The sequence below is a fragment of the Thalassophryne amazonica genome, chromosome 12 (genome assembly GCF_902500255.1).
Source record: "Thalassophryne amazonica chromosome 12, fThaAma1.1, whole genome shotgun sequence".
NCBI lineage: Eukaryota > Metazoa > Chordata > Actinopteri > Batrachoidiformes > Batrachoididae > Thalassophryne > Thalassophryne amazonica.
The window spans coordinates 3,770,712-3,791,369 of NC_047114.1; the positions used below are offsets into that span (position 1 = coordinate 3,770,712).

Below are 20,658 nucleotides of genomic sequence, written 5' to 3' on the forward strand. Positions count from 1 at the left end.
GATTAATAAAGTTCTATCTAATCTAATCTAAAAAGTCAGCAGCTAGGCTGATAGTTCACACATCTTTGACCGACTTCTTCACAGCGTCGTCAGTATCTTAACTTCCCAAAATCAAATAAAGAAATGGACTCATCGGGATTTCCAGGTTGTGAGATTGCACAAATAGGTCAAACCCTGGTCATTTGGGGCACTGAGGTCAAGATGTGGGCTTGATCTGAGGGCATTTTAAGTATGTGGCAACCACAAAAATGTTTCCCAGCATCATCTGCTAGGAGACAAACCAAAACCAGCACATTTTTGAGAATGGCCAGGATCTTCAAATGCACTTCAATCTATAATAGTATCATGCAGATCATAGAAGATTATCCTACTTCAAAGAACAGATGATACAGTGTAAAAATTATGTCACAGCTTTTTTTTTGCCAATGGAAGATAATGACTAAGAAATTAGCCATCTCGTGGCTACAAGTGTGCATGTCTGGGAAAGCCAATAGCACTTCTGGGTCAATGGTAAAGTTTACCAAACAACATGGCTTGCTGCAGGCTGGAGTATGCATGAGTGCTTTCTTATTCAAGACTGTCACAATTGCCGATGTTATTGCTCAGTCTTGTGAGGCTGAATGTCACTTGTCCCTCTATGAAATTGATGGCAACCGCATGGGGCCGTGTAACTAGCTAGCATGTCAGAGTCTCATTTGTTATCGGAATTATTCAGACAAATCTTCCCACCAACTATGAACAGCCATGCACCACCACCCACAGAATCGAGAAAGAGCCACCAATCTGTCAACCCTTTCTGTGCCTGGGTGAGGTTTCCCGTGTTGAGTTAATTTGCAGGATCCACCCCTGGTGGCACCCTTTCATCAATTCCTTTTAAGTTTCAGCTTTACAACCACACTTCCCCCGAAACCCAAAGTCTTTGGTTTCCCAGACACTGCCCGGTGGGTCATGGGAATAATGCCGTCGGATCACAAGTTGGCATCGTTTATGATTGGAACTACGATGGTACCTGATTGTCTTCAAACTTCTTTCATTCTTTATTAATGAAAATATTCTTGGCAAATGCTTTCACTTTCGTCCGTCTTGCACCTGTACAAGAAGTTCACCTCTATCGGCACAATACCAATGCTCCCAGCCGTCCCTCTTAATCATGGCCCCAGTTCAGGGAAGAAAACCCACAAAATCAAACCGGAGTCCTACGTCATTGTTCCTACCTGGGGTATCCAGACAACCTGGCCTGGTTTGAACACTAATTTTTTTTCAAAGTAAATGCTTCAGACCCCGCGGGACACTCAGCTAAGAGCATTGAGGGGGTGCCCACACTGATGGGTGGAGGATGCCCCCCCCCAATTCATCCCTGCATGGAACATACATGTATAATAATCAGAAGACACAACAAAATACTACTTTTTAAAGTAAAGACAACAGAATAGAATGTCTTGCATTGCCTGCTCACCAGTTTTGTTTTGTTTTTAATTCCACTGCTCTTTGGTTGTTACTCAGTATTGTACAGAACCCATGATGTACATCCAGCGTGGCTCAGGGTTCAGTGTCTTTTTCAGCGAGACTTCGACACCAAGTCCGAAGCAGGTATCGAACCCACTAAAATGTGGTTACGTCCAAGCTGTGACAGTTACAGTCTAAAACCCTGACAGAGAACATCACTCTGATTAGATAGGTGTGTAAAAACAGGAACAACAAGGCTGGTTTATCGATAGATTGTTAGTATAAAAAAATCCTCCTGGATGCTGTAAATCAGCCACCAGCTGAATAATGGCACAGAAAACACAAAAAGTGACGCTGTCTTACCTCGTTTCCCCCCACGGTGATTTTAAAGCTTATGCTTGGTCCCGTCGCTTTTTCGGAGAGAACTGATCTCCAACGAGAACTCGGTAACTAAGCTAGTTTAGCTAACTGCTAGTTTGTCAACAAAACTCGAGCTACCAGACATTAGCACGAAAGTCACCAACACACAAGTTTGATACCAACAAATTCCTCAACTGTGGACTTACAAAAGCGAACTGTCCGTGTCGTTTGCCCTTTTCAAAAAAAACAAAAAAAACAAACCCAACAAAAAACCCTGGAATATAAGAGGATTTTTTTTATGGCATCAGTAAACACTAAAACAATGTCGCGGTTTGACAGCTCCGTTTTCAATCTGCACTGACCCCGCCCACACTTGATCGACAGATTATTCGCCCAATAAGATTTAAAGCGTTAAATCTTTGGACTGAAGCTTCAAATGTCATATAAAAATTATAATTTTCTGAACCCGCTGGAGCCCTTCCCACAGTATAAATTATAGTTTTTTAAAACTATATCGTGTAACAATGTACTTGTTACGCAATTTCATGATTATATATATATATATATATATATATATGTATGAATGGAAGATCAAACAAAAAAGTTGGTCAAATAAACAGAAAATAGAACAAACAATGAAATACTAACCATTTTAATGTTAAGATAAGTACATAAATATAGTATTTCAGATTCAGTTAAATGCAGCACTGATTAAAAAATGTTTTCCTCCTTAGAATTTATTAAATGTTTATGTGAAGGAAGTACTTGGATTGCACTTCAAAATGATCCAGTGTTTCTGAATAACTAAAACAGATTGCATTACATCAAGCTATTTGTTTAAAACCGATTTTTGATATTTTTGGTTTTAGGCGCTCAGATTAAAAAGTTCAAATATTATTTGTTCAAGACTCAGCTTTGATGCTTAATTTGAAATAGTACTCCATCTAGTGGACTGATTGAGGAAGCGCTGCTGCATGTGAGCCTCAAACCAAACACGAACACGCAGAATGTCATGTCTGTGTTTGAAGTATTCAGGTGTTGATGCACCTAAGAATTTGCCTTCAAGAATTCTGCAAATATTCATTAGAAGCACGACAGATGAATCTTGATTTTTCCACTTTATAATCAGTTTTACTGCAGCCTTGAAGTATAAACTTTGCACACTGTAAGTCATGATGTGGACTCCATTAGTTTGAACTGTTCGTTATTTGCCAGCACCTATAAAAACATGAATGGTGCACACGCCTGCAGTGGGTGTTTATTGGGAAAAAATACATGTGTGGTATCAAATCTGAAACCTGGCTCAAGGGCACCTGACTGATGGTAAGAGGAGAGAGACAAGTACTGTTCTTACACTTTCTCCAACCAAACTTTTCCACTTCTCAAACGGATTGTAATTTGGTCCATAAGTATTTGAGCAGTGAGAGTTTACAATGCAATATTTCTTGAAACCTCTTGATTTAAAGATGAAAGTTTACATGACAAGGACATGGACACGACTGTTGGTTGGCTAATTGAATTTATTTAGTACAATTCAATGCGCATATTATATATATATATATATATATATATATATATATATATATGGCACAATAAAGTTTAAACACTTGTTTCCATTGTGGTCCAGACATAAAACCAAAAGTAAAAGCGTACAGAATAAAAATCCTAGATAAATGAAAAGTTAGAACACTACTTAAAATAAGATAGCAGTACAAGTACACAAGCTAAAATAAAAAGGTAAAATCTGGTGTATAACACCAGAAAAGTTATGATAAATATATTATTATTATGACTAGATATGTTACAAAAGCTGAAATAATAAATTAAATGAAAAATAAATAGCACTAGAGTAGCAGTCAAGAAGTTAATTAAATACTGTGAATAAATTTAGGGTTCAGCAAGTCTTTGTAAAATCTATCAAATAAAAAAGACTTGAATGACTGTAATTTCGCCACAGTTTTCCGAATTATCTTGTACAATCAGAAGAAACCAGAAAAGGGGGCGATCCCAGAACTCCGCCCGTGGCGGTTGGGGGAGGTAATAAAACTTCTTACTCTTTAACATGCCACAGGCTCAAATACTTTATTTTTGGTCGGTTAACACCTGTTCATCAAATTTCATGAATCCCGAGAGCTCCTGTTGGCAAACCCAAGAAGCTGCGAACACCGCCGGAGTGATCCATCTCCATCACATACATCATCTTTGAGGAACGCGCGGTCACGTGACCAGAAGTGCTTCCCGTTTCTTTTGTGTCCTACTTCCATGTTTTTGGCCTCCAGCAGCAGCAGCGACATGAGTTGAAGTGGAGTGCTGCTGAAAATCGTCAGGTTAAAAGTGTTTTAGGGGCTGCTGATCCGGAACAAGATGACGAACTGTGTGGCTTTCCAAAGCCAGCTGACGTCGATCATGGAGATGTTAGCTAAAGCGGCGGTGCTGGAGATCAGCCGGCTGTGGGAGGACGGCTTCGCCCGGCTGCAGGTGGAGCTGCGCCGCAAAGACAGCGAGATCGAGAGCCTGAACAGAAAGTTAGTTTTACTGGAAAACGAGCGGCTCGCAGCCCGATGTCAAACTACAAATCTGTTATCGTCCTCATCCTCTTCTTCTGCGACCAGGAGAGAGCAGCCCAATCGTCTACCGCCATCTACAGGCGAAGGTGAGCATTACCACGGCTTAGTCGACCAAAATGAATCACGTTTTTGAGTTTATAAAATAAATAAAATATAAATGTGCTAAGAGTATAGGGTGTAAAATTTGTAGAGATTTGTCAGAGGGTTTACATATAGAGTTGTAGGACTTTTGGAATATTTAAAGTGTAAAAGAAAATGTCATAATTCCAACGCTGGTATGATTTTTAAAATCAGCTGATTTTAATCATGAGGTTGCGGATTTTTTTTTTTTTTTTTTTTTAGAAATCAGTACTTAAAACATCACTGAAATACTATGAAATCAGTACCATTAATTAATGGTACTTTTACATGTTGTATGTGTACCTTTATGTTTTAACGTGTCAATAAATATTATAAATATTCATATAATCTCAATTAGAAGAGTGAAATAAAATAAATAAATTAAAACGTCTATTTAAATCGAAAAAATAAAAAAAATCATGGCTTTTTAGAAAAAGTTTTGTTTTTTTACCAGCCCTGCATAATTCATTTATTCGTGTGATTAAAGGTGTATAGTAGTACATAAAAAAGCACACGTCATGCATAAATGAAGTATAAAAATTGTCATTCATTTTACATGAAACCTCTGGTGAGAAAAACAAACATTGTCATGTCAACAAAGACTACATCTTGAACAGTGTGCGGACAGGATTCTACATGCAGGTGTCGCTCTGGAGACGTATGTGTGGGGGCTTTGTTGAACACTGACAAACACACAGTGAACACACAGATCCTCAGTCTGGTCTGATGGCTGGGAAAAACAAGACGATCGGGGTCCGAGGACCTGCTGTAGACTTCATCCACCTTCACAGCTGTTGGGTAACAAACCATCACCACCTCCGCCTGATCCAATGTGGAGGACCTCTTGTTTCACCAGAGCCCCGTAAGCCGTCTCATGTTCAGGGTTCCTGCTGGGGCTTCATGATTACCATAGTGGCCACGGGGCACGTAAGGTCGCCACTGTATTTCATCCCAATAAATAGTGCCCTACTTGATCCATCATTACCCAGGTGTCACGATGCAGATGAGGGCTTGGATTTTGAGAGAATCCCATAACTTGGTAAATTATTCCATATATATGTATTAACCTGCCAGAGAAATTATACTTTCTGATATTAAGTCTACTTCTACTATGTTCTAGTACAGTGGGGAAAATAAGTATTTGACCCCACTGTCAGTTTTGGAGGTTTTCCCACCTACAAAGAATAGAGAGGTCTGTAATTTTTATCGTAGGAACACTTCAACTGTGAGAGACAGAATCTAAAAAAAAAACATAAAATCACATTGTATGATTTTTAAATAATTAATTTGAATTTTGTTGCATAGAATAAATATTTGATCCCCTAGAAAAACAGAGCTAAACAATTGGTACAGAAACATTTGTCTGCCATTACAGAGGTCAGACGTTTCCTGTAGTTCTTGACCAGGTTTTCACACACTGCAGCAGGGATTTTGGTCCACTCCACCATACAGATCTTCTCCAAATCTTTCAGGTTTGGAGTTTCAGCTCCCTCCAAAGATTTTCTGTTGAGTTCAGGTCTGGAGACTGGCCAGGCCACTCCAGGACCTTGAAATGCTTCTTACGGAGCCCCTCCTTAGTTGCCCTGGCTGTGTGTTTGGGGTCATTGTCATGCTGAAGACCCAGCCATGACCCATCTTCAATGCTCTTACTGAGGGAAGGAGGTTGTTTACCAAAATCTCACAATACATGACTCCATCCATCCTCCCTTCAATACAGTTAAGTCGTCCTGTCCCCTTTGCAGAAGAGCACCCCCAGAAGATAATGTTTCCACCCCCATGCTTCACGGTTGGGATGGTTTTCTTGGGGTTGTTCTCATCCTCTAAACATGGTAAGTGGAGTTGCTTCCAAAAAGCTCTATTCTGGTCTCATCTGACCACATGACCTTCTCCCATGCCTCCTCTGGATCATCCAGATGGTCACTGGTGAACTTCAAACGGGCCTGGACAAAGGCTGGCTTGAGCAGGGGGACCTTGCTGCCCTGCAGGATTTTAAACCATGACAGCATCATGTGTTACTAATGTAATCTTTGTGACTGTGGTCCCAGCTCTCTTCAGGTCATTGACCAGGTCCTCCTGTGTAGTTCTGAGCTTTCTCAGAATCATCCTTACCCCACAAAGTGAGATCTTGCATGGAATCCCAGACCGACGGAGACCGACAGTCATCTTGTGTTTCTTCCACTTTCTAATAAATAATCATAACAGTTGTTGTCTTCTACCGAGCTGCTTGCCGGTTGTCCTGTCGTCCATCCCAGCCTTGTGCAGGTCTACAGTTTTGTCCCTGGTGTCCTCAGACAGCTCTTTGGTCTTGGCTATAGTGGACAGGTTGGAGTGTGATTGATTGAGTGAGTGTGTGAACAGGTGTCTTTTATACAGGTAACAAGTTCAAACAGGTGCAATTAATACAGGTAAAGAGTGCAGAATAAGAGGGCTTCTTAAAGAAAAATTAACAGGTCTGTGAGAGACAGAATTCTTGCTTGTTGGTAGGGGATCAAATACTTATTTTATGCAATAAAATGCAAATTAATAATTTAAAAATCATACAATGTGATTTTCTGGATTTTTTTTTTTTTTTTTTTTTTTAGATTCTGTCTCTCACAGTTGAAGTGTACCTACGATAAAAATTACAGGCCTCTCCATTCTTTGTAGGTGGGAAAACCTGCAAAACTGACAGGGGGCTCAAATACTTATTTTCCCCACTGTATGTTCATGACCTTGAAAGGCCTGGTACCTTCTAGCAGTAAAAAACAAACTGGGCTTAACTGATTGTATGTGTACCACTAGTAATTTTATACATTTAGGTCCGGATAACACAAGTGTTGTAAATCAGGTACAATTGTAGTTGCCCTTCTTTGAACCTTTTCAAATACGTTAGTCTCTTTCTAGAAAGGGAGACCATGCCTGTACTCTATACTCAAGAAGTCGTGTAATGTAGCTCTGATTAAATCTAGAGAAAGAACTTGAAGTCTAGTTGCTTTGGAGCCTGTGTCTAAAAAAATCCCCAATATATTTTCATGTTTACCAGCTCTTGGTAGGGGTCACTAGAACAGATCATCAGTCTTTGTCTCACCCTGTTGTCTGTGTTTTCCTCCGTTGCTCCAACCACCTGAATATCCTCCTTACTGCATCCAGAAATCCCCCTTTTGGACTCTTCTCCTCTTGCCTCGTGACTCCATCTACAGCATCCTTCTCCCTGTATACCCCACTTTCCTCCTCTGCATGTGTGCAAACCATCTCTTGCCTCTCACATATTTCAGTGCAGACCTAACATGATGCATGCTCCACTTAATGCATGTTTGTGAGAAATTTGTCCGACTTTCTTGATTGTCTCCTAACACAGCAATTTTAATTTCACGTGTCGCCACCATGAAGTTTATCCTTCCAGCAAAAAGGCTCTCTGAAAACAGGCAAATGCTACGAGGTCCATCAGCGTTGTCAGGTCACTGCTATAAGAAATAGTTTTTCTGACTTCACGGCTCCATCTTTATACTCCACCCTCAGTCTCTGGCACTTCACATCAGACCATCTGCCAAAGTTGATCTTGAACAACGCTTTTGTCTCTAAACCATCGCACCTGTGTCATCCCTCTGATACTCACTCACTCATCTTCAACCACTTATCCGGGATCAGGTCGCAGGGACAGCAGCTCCAGCAGCTCCAGCAGGCCCCAGACTTCTCTTCTTCAGGCCACATTGTCCACTTCTGACTGGGGGATCCCGAGGCGTTCCCAGGCCAGTGTGGAGATATAATCTCTCCACCTAGTCCTGGGTCTTCCCTGGGGTCTCCTCCCAGATAGACGTGTCTGGAACACATCTTCACCAGATGCCTGAACCACCTCAGCCGGCTCCTTTCAACGTGAACGAGCAGCGGTTCTACTCTGAGCTTCCCACGGATGACACAGCTTCCCACTGATAGATTCATTCCTAATCCTGTCCATGAAAAATCCCAGAATCTTAAAATCTGCCACCTTTTTTGTCATCCCCTCCAATCTATACATCACAGCTGGTCTCTTTACCAGCTTGTAAACTCTTTTTTGCAGATACCCTTCTGTCACCTCTCGAATGTTACTTGAACAGTTGACCCCAAGTATTTAAACTCCTTGCCTTCACGTCTACTCCCAGCAAAGGCCTCATTCCACCACACTCCCTCCAGTCACACACATGTATCATTCATGCTCCTACTGACGTTCATTCCCCTTCTCTCCAGAGCATACATCCGTTTGTCTCAACCTGTTTCCAGTTGAGACAAAACCGGTTTAAAAGTGAACAGCTATAATGGTCACTTTTGTGTGTGTGCGTGCGTGCGTGTCTGTCCCTTTAGCATAAGTCAAGACATTTTTTTTTCCCTTTCCCCCAGCATTTGATCCTATCCCAACATGAGGTTAACATTAGTGCAAACGTCCACATAGTGCTCTGGCTGCTCAGACGTTAGTTTTATCTGGACTTTACCCAAAAGCAGCTTGAGGTTCAATGACGGATTCGAGGAAACTAAGACACAAAGTGGATCAGATGGGATTTACTGATTCTGTCTTAACAAAAGCTGAATAATTGAACTTCTTCCGTGTCGTTCAGGTGTCGTCATTGATCCGGGTCAGGTGGCATCTTCTGAACAGAGCATCAGGGAGAAGGTGGATGCCCCACTGAATCAGAGAGCATCACTACCAGTGCCCCCACAGGCAGAAGAGACGCCGCCTGAGCAGCTCACGCCTGGACAACGCGACAGTGACGCCCGAGACGACGAAGAGTTCATGGTCAAGCTGGAGGACGAGGATGACGTACAGATTGTGGAGCAGATGGTGGATTCAGAACATGGTCTGAACGACGGCACGGCTCACAGCGACAGGGACCGGAACCAACAACCTGCTGAAAGCATGGAGGAGCCCGACAGCCAGCAATGGTCGTCTGTTTCAGTGGGAGACAGCGACACGGCCGAGGACTCTGACTGCGTTTTCGAACCGAAGCAGCTGTCACAAAACCTGGACTCAGAAATCCTGCTGATTCAAAATGCTTTGGACATCCTTGATCATTCAGCAGACACGGCGTACACAGACATGTTCACGAGGGATAACGCAACCACGCCCGGTGCGTTGGCTAAATCCAAGCCTCCTGTGACTTTCTGTCAAGGTCAGCCAAGTCAGCTAACCAATCACCGGGAAGGAGGCGGGTCAGTCAGATTCCTCTCAGAGAAAGTGCCACCAGCTAAAGGGGCGCCCGCGTTTAACCCGGACAACAGGTTCTTTCTCTTAAATGACTCAGAGTTAAATAAAACCATTGCCACTCGCCGCATCAAGGAGAAATGGTTCATCTGCCCGTTCTGTGGGAAAAGCTTTGATCGTGTCAGCCATTTGGAGATACATCAGCGGATTCACACAGGCGAGAAACCGTACACGTGTGATACGTGCGGGAAGTGTTTTTCTCAGAGAAGCAACCTTCGTACCCACCAGCGGACTCACAAAGAGGTGCTCCCTCAGAACTCTGTTTGATTAGAATTTGTGGAACTATAGTTAGTTCCGTGGTTTGTATATTGGTTGTTTTTTTTTCTTGCCTTCCACAGTATGTTGGAGATGGAAGCAAATAATCACGATGGGCTAAAAGTTCAGACTTTCAGCTTTAATTTGAAGGAACGTGTTGGGTGAACTGTGTAGGAGTTACATCAGTTCTTAAAGCAGCATAACAAAAATCAGTGGACAAATCAACATACATAAAATGCAATTTCTAATAGTTGCACGTCCTGCGTCCTTCAAAATGAAGTATTGGGTATTTCCCAGAGTGTAAGCTTCATCTTTTTTCCTTTTTCCTGCTTGTATGTAGAACTCACTTTTTACACAGCCTTTTCTGGTGGGCGAGTTTAACTTGGTGTAACACATGTGCACACCACAGCCTGTGCTGTTACTTATAAGGCCTTTTGAAATTCAAAAATAAGATAGTAAACGTGTGATTACCAACATACTGGATATTATTTGATGCAGATTGTGCAAAATAGGTCAGATTGACATGGGTTGTTGGCCAAAATCAACATGTAGTGAACACTGGATTTATGCAGAAAGCCCTCAGCTTGTGGCATGTACCATAAGGACTGCTAAATTCCAAAAATAAACAAGGTGAACAAATAAACGTGATAGACAATATACTGGATGTTAATTGATGCAGTTTGGATTAAATTGTCATATGCACACAGATTGCTGGTCCACAGCGTTGGGAACGATATAATAAAAACCTGCTTCTATTAGATTTTTTTTCCCCACAAATCCACTCTTTAATTTGTGTGTGTGTGTGTGTGTGTGTGTGTGCGCGCGCGCATTGTTCTAGTGTTCTTTTATTATTGGCATTTATAAAGAGTTCATTTTGTTTAGTGCTTTGTTTCCTGGGAAAACCCTATTTCTTATTAATGAATGTGTGATTTTTGAGTGTGTAAGTCACACTGCTGGTGACTGTTCATGCCGACATGAAATGGCAGCACTTGCAATAACCTCTAGATATTTTCTGTTTACTCACAAATGAAGTGTGGAGTGCACTCGACTCAGCAATCACGTGTCCCGTTACTTTTGGTCCACTGCAAACAGGGAATCGTGCACAAAAAGTGCTGCAGTGTTTTCACCCGTCACCCAGTTTGGGTCAATGTTCCTCCAAATTAAAGCTGAAACTCTCCACTTACATTAAATACACAGTTGTGTGCAAACGTCCGGGCGTCCCTGTGCAAATTACACATTTATTAGTATGAAATTAAATCAGCCTTTATGTTTTAAAAAGTGTTTAATCTCAGTAAAAAAAAAAAAACTCCAGTGTGATCTAAAATAAAAAATACCAAACTAAATAATGAGTTTCACATTCACCTGTTCACAATAAACCATCACCTTTCCTGGTGGCTGAGGTTTGGACCAGAACACATTCTTTTAAAATCCACTAAGAATGGGAACACGGCCCATCGTCTTCGTCGATCATGGGGAGACGTTTTCAGTTTAGTTCCCAGACAAAATGCTGTGAATGAGATAATTTTGCAGCCAAAAACAGCAAATGTTCTCATCCTGTATGTCTGTACATGAAAAAGGCAAATAATTAGGACAAACCTGTTAATCTGTGGGGTGCCCAGCCCGCCGCGTCGGGTGTGATGTCATGATATGACACCCACCTGTGTCGTGTATGGTGTCAAACTGTACCATTTGAGAGGCAGACAGACGTTTGTATGCAACTGCAGCATTAAATGCTTTTGTATTTTTTATATTTCTTTCATGTAGCTAACCAGTATTGCTGTGAACGTCATTGTTTTGAAGATATAATTTATAGGGTGAGTAACCCCCCCCCCCCAGGTCATGGTTCTTTAATGCCTTATTGATACAAGTCACTGTGAGTGAAAAAGGGTGGAGTCTCAGCTGTATGTCTGATCACCTGTTACCAATAAATCAGTACAAGTCTGACTGAAGAAAAAAAATTAACTGGAGCAGCACTCGGAGTGCAAACACTTTCTGTTGTCCCAAACTTTAAGGATTTGTGTGCAGCTGGTGAACCAAAAGGTCACCAGTTTGAGTGCATCTCATCTCTCCAGTGTAGCTGCCGAGTTTTAACCATGTAGCTGGATAATTACGTTAACGCCACGTCATCTTTTAGACACGAGAACCAAGTAGGAAAAGGCTCTCCCAGGTCAGAGGTCGAACCAGCGACACTTGTTTATGGTTGTCACTTTTATCTCAAATCCACCTCAGAATTTAACGACGTCTATCTAAAGCCGGAGTCGACCACTGAGCCGAGTTTCAGTTTGAGTGATCCTGTTAATTATGGGTCATAAACACACGACCTTTGTGCCAGAAATAACTTCAGTAGGGATGACTGTTCTGAGAATTCTGAGAATTCCCATATTTCTGACAGTGACTCTGTTCATACTGGTGTCCCAGGTTATGGCCCCCCCCCCCGGATAAAACAGGTCTGCTGTAGTACAACCCTAATTCCAGTGAAGTTGGGACGTTGTGTAAAATGTAAATAAAAACAGAATCCAATAATTTTCAAATCCTCTTCAACCTATATTCAATTGAATACACCACAAAGACAAGATATTTAATGTTCAAACTGATAAACTTTATTGTTTTTGTGCAAATATTTGCTCATTTTGAAATGGATGCCTGCAACACGTTTCCAAAAAGCTGGGACAGTGGTATGTTTCCCACTGTGTTACATCACCTTTCCTTCTAACAACACTCAATAAGCGTTTGGGAACTGAAGACACTAATTGTTGAAGCTTTGTAGGTGGAATTCTTTCCCATTCTTGCTTGATGTATGACTTCAGTTGTTCAACAGTCCGGGGTCTCCGTTGTCGTATTTTGGGCTTCATAATGCACCACACATTTTCAATGGGCGACAGGTCTGGACTGCAGGCAGGCCAGTCTAGTACCCGCACTCTTTTACTACGAAGCCACGCTGTTGTAACACGTGCAGAATGTGGCTTGGCATTGTCTTGCTGAAATAAGCAGGGACGTCCCTGAAAAAGACGTTGCTTGGATGGCAGCATGTGTTGCTCCAAAACCTGGATGTACCTTTCAGCATTGATGGTGCCATCACAGATGTGTAAGTTGCCCATGCCATGGGCACTAACACACCCCCATACCATCACAGATGCTGGCTTTTGAACTTTGCGCTGGTAACAGTCTGGATGTTGTTGATGTATGGTAAATGGACTGCATTCATGTAGCAGTCCATTTACATCTGCATCAGACACTCAAAGTACTTTACAGTAATGCCTCACATTCACCCTGTGTCTTGGTGTGTAGTGAGCGCCTTGTATGGTGCTCACTACACACCAGGAGCGATAGGGGATAAAAGACCTTGCCCAAGGGCCCTTAGTGATTTTCCAGTCAGGCTGGGATTTGAACCAAGGATCTTCTGGTCTCAAGCCCAACACCTTAACCACTAAACCATCACGTTTTCTGAAGTGTTCCTGAACCCACGCGGTAAGATCCTTTAAACAATGATGTCGGTTTTTAATGCAGTGCCCCCTGAGGGATCGAAGGTCACGAGCATTCAGTGTTGGTTTTCAGCCTTGCCACTTACGTGTAGAAAGTTCTCCAGATTCTCTGAATCTTCTGATTATATTATGGACTGTAGATGATGGAATCCCTAAATTCCTTGCAATTGAACATTGAGAAACATTGTTCTTAAACTGTTGGACTATTTTTTCACACAGTTGTTCACAAAGTGGTGATCTTCGCCTCATCTTTGCTTGTGAACGGCTGAGCCTTTTGGGGATGCTCCTTTTATACCCAATCATGGCACTCGCCTGTTTCTAATTAACCTGTTCACCTGTGGAATCTTCCAAACAGGTGTTCTTTGAGGATTCATCAACTTTCCCAGTCTTTTGTTGCCCCGTCCCAGCTTTGTTGAAACGTGTTGCAGGCATCCGTCTCAAAATGAGCAAATATTTACACAAAAACAAAAATGTCTGTCAGTTTGAACATTAAATATCTTTCTGGTGTATTCAATTGACTATAGATTGAAGAGGATTTGCAAATCATTGTATTCTGTTTTTAATTTACATTTCACACAACGTCCCAACTTCATTCGAGTTGGGGTTGTATTATCTCCCTCTTCATCCTATCCAGGTTTATAAATAGCTGACAGAGTGGAAAACATTGACACTGCATGTCTCAGGGATGTGGTCTTTCCTAGAGCTGATTTTGGGCCAGCTGATAGAAAACCTCTTCCCGTCATTTGGATGCACAAATGTTGGTTGTAGAAGCAAAATCCTCCATTCTACATCGTTTAATACTGCCAAGGTTACGTTGGGCTTAATTTAGTGATGCATTCTACAGAATTCTTGGTGGTGGGGGAGTCACGATATCTTACCCCCACCCCATCATGGACAGATGTTCTATAATATTTCAGTGTGTTAATCAGGTCCATAAATTTGTATACTACTTCAGAATAGGAAATACAGTAAAACTTCCATATAATGGATTCAGGTGGACCAGCGAATTTTGTGTGTTATAATTGAAATCTGCTGTACGTATAAAATGGACAAAATCTATTACATGTATGTAACAGATTAATTACAGTCAGGAGGCGCCGCACAAAATACGGGGAATCCTGAATGGGCACCTGCCTCATTTAATGACCAGGTCAAAATAAATAAATAAATAAGCGCCGGACATTATGTGCATTAAAAAGATTACATTTGGTCGAGTCTTTTTGCTAAGTCTGCTGTGGAGTGGTATCTTAAAATCCTAAAGCCTGATTTGCACTTCTCCAGCTCTGTAACTCCGTGGCCATGCAATGACATCAACGTGCACGTGATCCTTTTAAATTTCTGTTGTGTCTGTATGCAATTTACAGCAGGAACAGCGGCTTTTTCTGGATTAATTTGTCCCTCAATCAGCTACACTTCTTTATGGGTGATTCTCAGACTACAGGCACTTATGTCCTTTGATCATATTGTATGAAAAACAGAAAAAAGGGGAAATTTCACACTTTTATAGTTATCTTTACAATGAAAGTGTGTTTAAATTTGTTCTAGTAGTCTATGATGACTTTTTCACCTTTTTTCAGCATCATTATATGCAAATATTGCCGTTTTGTGCTCGTCCCACACCCAGACTTTTGATCTTCAATGATAAAAATGAATGGTAAAGAAACGTTTTTTCTAATGTTTTAAAATATCTCTGAATAAAATATCAGTAAAATAATCATAACATAATTGGGGTATTCAATGTCATACAACTGTTGTGATTTTTTTAAACAAAATGTAGTTGTCCCACACTATTGCCGTAATTTCCACCACAACACTAATGTCCCTAAACAGTTTGTATGAAAGATTGTTTGGGTAGTTTCTATGGAGATAGTGACATCACAGCACATGTATATAGCGCCAAATCACAACAAACAGTTGCCCCAAGGCGCTTTATATTGTAAGGCAATGGTGTGGTGGAAATTACATTTACAAGGCCAGTAGTGCCCGTAGTTAAAGAATCACCCTTATACAATCATGAACCTCCAAACCAATGATACAATTTCCCTCCATGAATTGCAGGTCATTTGAGCGTCTTTTTCCGACTGTGTTGTAAAGTTGGTCATATTTATGGACTTTTCTGACAAACCTATTTGATCCATGATTGAAATGTAGTCAGCGTGTGCACTGCAAAAACTTAAAATATGACGGGAGAGGAAGGAGTGAAAACATAAAAGTGACCAATCACAGCCCTTGTGGTCTCAGTTGTTTAGCGGGTGCACATCAGGCTCAAGGGAGGGTTCGCAGCCACGCAGAGGGCTCTGATCTAAAGCAATTTGGTTCATCACACATCCAGGGATGTGTGTGAAACGTAACACTATCTCACAGTGTAGGCAGCAGGCAGCCTTTTGTTAAGCATCACCGGCCTTGAATTACGCTGCCTCGTTTAGGCGCTGGATCTGAGCATGGTTTGGAAAAACGCCCTGGCTTTTAATCACGGAAATTAAGATGCCCACTTTCCTCGAATCGGCGAGCATCAGTACTGAACTTCATTTCCTACATCTGTTACTGGGCACGTCCAGACTGCTCTGTCCGGTACATGTGAGAGGTTTTTAAGGGAAATAAGTTACAATGGTGCAAGACATTTTGTCTGATGTGAGTGAAAATCTGTTATATTAAAGGATTATTAACTGCACAAGCAAGGTTAATAATTCGTTTATGATATGGCTAATACATACATATACATGAGGTCTGTTAGAAAAGTATCTGACCTTTTATTTTTTTCAAAAACCTGATGGATTTGAATCACGTGTGATTGCATGAGCCAACCTTGAACCTTCGTGCGCATGAGTGAGTTTTTTTCACGCCTGTCGATTGCGTCATTTGCTTGTAAGCAGCCTTTGTGTGAGGATGGGTGGAGTCTCTCGTCGTTTTTTTCTTTGCAAGGAAAATGGCGGAACAACTGGAGCAGCGCGACTGCATCAAATTTTGCTAGAAACTGGGCGACAGCCAGGTGGAAACCATTTGGATTATTCGGACGGCTTTCGGTGACGATCCTCTGGGCATCACACAGATTAAGAAGCGGTACAACCGGTTTAAAGATGGCTGCACAACGGTGGAGAGCGAGCCACACTCCGGTGGGCCATCAACATGCTGAAATGACCAGATCATCTTCCACCATTCGGAAGATTCAGACGGCTTTCAGTGGCTTTTCAGTCGTGTGACTATCCGAGAAATTGTGGACAAGCTGGGCATGTCACAACATGTCCTGTGAGGCTTCAACACGGTGGCGCTTGTTCTGCGCCATCAGCTTCGTGCCGATGAATTTCGCTGCAATTCTTTTCATGGCCAAATCTTCTGTCACAGTGGAAGGTGCCGAAAAAGTGCTGATGTCCACCTCTTCCGCAATTTTTTGGATAGTCACTCGACGGTCCCACATCACCACAGCGTTCACTTTGGAAATGATCCGGTCATTTCAGCATGTTGATGGCCGCCCGGAGCGTGGCGCGCTCTCCACCGTTGTGCGGCCGTCTTTAAACCGGTTGTACCGCTCCTTAATCTGTGTGATGCCCAGAGGATCGTCACCGAAAGCCATCTGAATAATCCGAATGGTTTCCACTTGGCTGTCACCCAGTTTCAGGCAAAATTTAATGCAGTCGTGCTGCTCCAGTCGTTCCACCATTTTCCTTGCAAAGAAAAAACGACAAGAGACTCCACCCATCCTCACACAAAGGCTGCTTACAAACAAATGACGCAACCAAAAGGCGTGAAAAAACTCACGCATGCGCACGAAGGTTCAAGGTTTGCTCATGCAAGGACACGTGATTCAAATCCATCAGGTTTTTGAAAAAAATAAAAAGGTGGGATACTTTTCTAACAGACCTCTTGTGTGTGTGTGTATATATATATATATATATACAGTGAGGAAAATAAGTATTTGAACACCCTGCAGATCTCCCACTTAGAAATCATGGAGGGGTCTGAAATTTTCATCTTAGGTGCATGTCCACTGTGAGAGACATAATCTAAAAAAAAAAATTCTGGAAATCACAATGTATGCATTTTTAATAATTTATTTGTATGTTACTGCTGCAAATAAGTATTTGATCCCCTACCAACCAGCAAGAATTCTGTCTCTCACAGACCTGTTTATTTTTCTTTAAGAAGCCCTCTTATTCTGCACTCTTTACCTGTATTATTTGCACCTGTTTGAACTTGTTACCGTTATAAAAGACACCTGTTCACAGTCAATCACACTCCAACCTGTCCACCATAGCCAAGACCAAAGAGCTGTCTAAGGACACCAGGGACAAAACTGTAGACCTGTACAAGGACCTGGTCAATGACCTGAAGAGAGCTGGGACCACAGTCACAAAGATTACATTAGTAACACATGATGCTGTCATGGTTTAAAATCCTGCAGGGCAGCAAGGTCCCCCTGCTCAAGCCAGCCTTTGTCCAGGCCCATTTGAAGTTCACCAGTGACCATCTGGATGATCCAGAGGAGGCATGGGAGAAGGTCATGTGGTCAGATGAGACCAGAATAGAGCTTTTTGGAATCAACTCCACTTACCATGTTTAGAGGACGAGAACAACCCCAAGAAAACCATCCCAACCGTGAAGCATGGGGGCGGAAACATCATACTCTGGGGGTGCTCTTCTGCAAAGGGGACAGGACGACTGCACCGTATTGAAGGGAGGATGGATGGGGTCATGTATTGTGAGATCCTCAGGAAGAGCATTGAAGATGGGTCATGGCTGGGTCTTCAGCATGACAATGACCCCAAACACAGCCAGGGCAACTAAGAAGGGGCTCTGTAAGAAGCATTTCAAGGTCCTGGAGTGGCCTGGCCAGTCTCTAGACCTGAACTCAATAGAACATCTTTGGAGGGAGCTGAAACTCCAAACCTGAAAGATTTGGAGAAGATCTGTATGGAGGAATGGACCAAAATCCCTGCTGCAGTGTGTGAAAACCTGGTGAAAAACTACAGGAAACGTTTGACCTCTGTAACTGCAAACAAAGGCTACTGTACCAAATATTAACATTGATTTTCACAGGTGTTCAAATACTTATTTGCAGCAGTAACATGCAAATAAATTATTTAAAAAAAATCATACATTGTGATTTCTGTATTTTTTTTTTTTTTAGATTATGTCTCTCACAGCGGACATGCACCTGAGATGAAAATTTCAGACCCCTCCATGATTTCTAAGTGGGAGAACTTGCAAAATCGCAGAGTTTTGGGTTCGTAGTCAGACCTGTTCACCTCCATGAAGAATTTGCTAACAGATGGTCCGCTCGTTAGCTAGTAAACATTCAATCTGTGTGTTTTTTCCGATGCTGTTTAGATATTTATGGAGTATGTTAATGTTCGACTTGGTTTTTCTAATCGTGTTTTTAGCTTTCTGGTGTGTAACAAATGTGATACACGTTCCGGACAGATTGTCATGGTAACGGTCTGATATAGGAAAATATCAGGCCGGAAATCAGTTGATCAGAGTGCGCGTAGCGTCTCAGCCATTTAATAAATGTGTTTATTACATAGAAAACCATACAAAAGCACTGGGAGTTTTGCTTTTGTCCAGTGAGTGCGAGTATCTGGTTTATACGATGAAGGTTTAAGTGAGTTTTATTGTAATTACTATTGTAGAGAGCTATAGATGGACACAGAAAGAATACAAATATCATTCACTGTCAAACTGTGCTTCATCTGGGACCAAAAGACATCCATAAGACACAGAGTTTAAAGGTTGCTCTATCCTCATTGGGCCTTGTCAAGGTTTAGGTAAGTTTTAATCAGTGCTGCCCTGTTGGCATGATACTGTTACACCGGGTTTTGTTTAGTCGATAAAATGTGTTGAAGTGCATTTGTCACATTGTTCTCAAGAAAGCAAACAGTTGTCACCTCAACTACACGCCAACACCAAAAGGTGATATTGATCTAAACTAGCTATAGTTAAATTCAGATTGAACCGGAAGGTCTGTTTACTGTTAACCTCAGCCGTGACGAGCCGCAGTTTATCTTAGTGCTGCTCAAATGCATCACCTCCGGAAGGTCCAAGAAAACTTTGTTTTCCAGTTAAACAAAAATATTGTAACTCATCATGATTCATTATCAACCTGAAGTATCAGAAACATGTTTGCATCAGATTTATTAAAAGCTGAGGAATGTCACCCAGTAAAACTCAGGGTGTGAACAGATCAATGAGCCTGTCCTTTCAAACCCCAAACTGTAGACACACCGGCTCAATCTGAAGACCAAGTTTGTTTTGGTACATCGACCCCATCTGCCACCTGCTGGACATGTCTGGAATTGCTGCAGGAGAAAATCCACATTTAATTTTCAAACAACAATTTGCTGTGAAAAATGTAAATCTGTGAGTCAACGTTTGATATTTTCCCTTCATCAATGAAAAGTATTGGTCCTCTGGTTCAGACCCTGTGTGCTCGACACCCACAGACACACTAAACATACATTTAATGGTGATTTTGACAAAGTAAGACTTATTTATGTGTGACTGATGTAATTCATACCAGTCACACATACTTTGATTATTAATATACAGATCATCTATCTCGCCTTTTTGTTTTTTGAGATAGACAAAAATAAATTGGTAACACACTTTTCTTTACCTCTAATCAAACTACTCCAAAATCTCAGCACTTCTAGCTATTGACCCAAGTAATACTCCCACCCAGTTTGTAGGAAATCCATCAAACCATTGAGTTCTTGCCCACACACACACACAGTGCTGTGTTTCTGTCCCCGGAAGTAGAGAAATTTTGTCATATTTTGCCCCTTTCGTGCCTGCCCTCAAACGAGACTGCACCGCCCAATTATAGAAACCAGTGATTCCCAAAGCGTGGGCTGCAACTGTACTGCAGGAATGAATAAAAACAGCAATTTTAAGCTTTATAATAAAGTTTAAAATAGGTCAAATGTGATTTTCAAAACTATAATCAGAATAGTAATAAAGTTCTGGGTGTTATTGTTCATTTATCTCACCGAGTTTAACAAAATATATATGGAAATACTTCATCTTAGTCTGGTGTCCATTAAACATTTTGGCGGGCCCAAGTTTCAAAGCGAGTATTTTTTTATTGGAGTATTTTTGTCTGTGAAGCGATCAATCGTTTTAACGCTTGTCGTTGATTAACTTTACTGCTGCTGGGTAAAGTGCAAACTGCTGGTTTCTGTTGTGTAAATTCTTTTTGTGTGTGTGTGTGTGTGTGTGTGTG

At 41.6% G+C, this 20,658-nt stretch overlaps 1 protein-coding gene across 1 annotated transcript; it reads left to right on the forward strand.

The window, feature by feature from the left end:
- The first annotated feature begins 3,976 nt into the window (after positions 1-3,976).
- On the forward strand, positions 3,977-11,484 carry LOC117522277 (gastrula zinc finger protein XlCGF48.2). The gene is made up of 2 exons (XM_034183667.1): positions 3,977-4,459; positions 9,062-11,484. Exons 1-2 carry the CDS (start codon positions 4,171-4,173, stop codon positions 9,970-9,972), a joined length of 1,200 nt encoding a protein of 399 aa, XP_034039558.1. The 5' UTR covers positions 3,977-4,170; the 3' UTR covers positions 9,973-11,484.
- The last annotated feature ends 9,174 nt before the right edge of the window (positions 11,485-20,658 follow it).

What these genes read in the sequence shown, in the direction of transcription:
- LOC117522277 (XM_034183667.1), top strand. Translation starts at nt 4,171, where the DNA reads ATGACGAACTGTGTGGCTTTCCAAAGCCAGCTGACGTCGATCATGGAG. An exon ending in ACCGCCATCTACAGGCGAAG is followed by an intron (nt 4,460 to 9,061) that starts GTGAGCATTACC and finishes CGTGTCGTTCAG; the next exon opens with GTGTCGTCATTGATCCGGGT.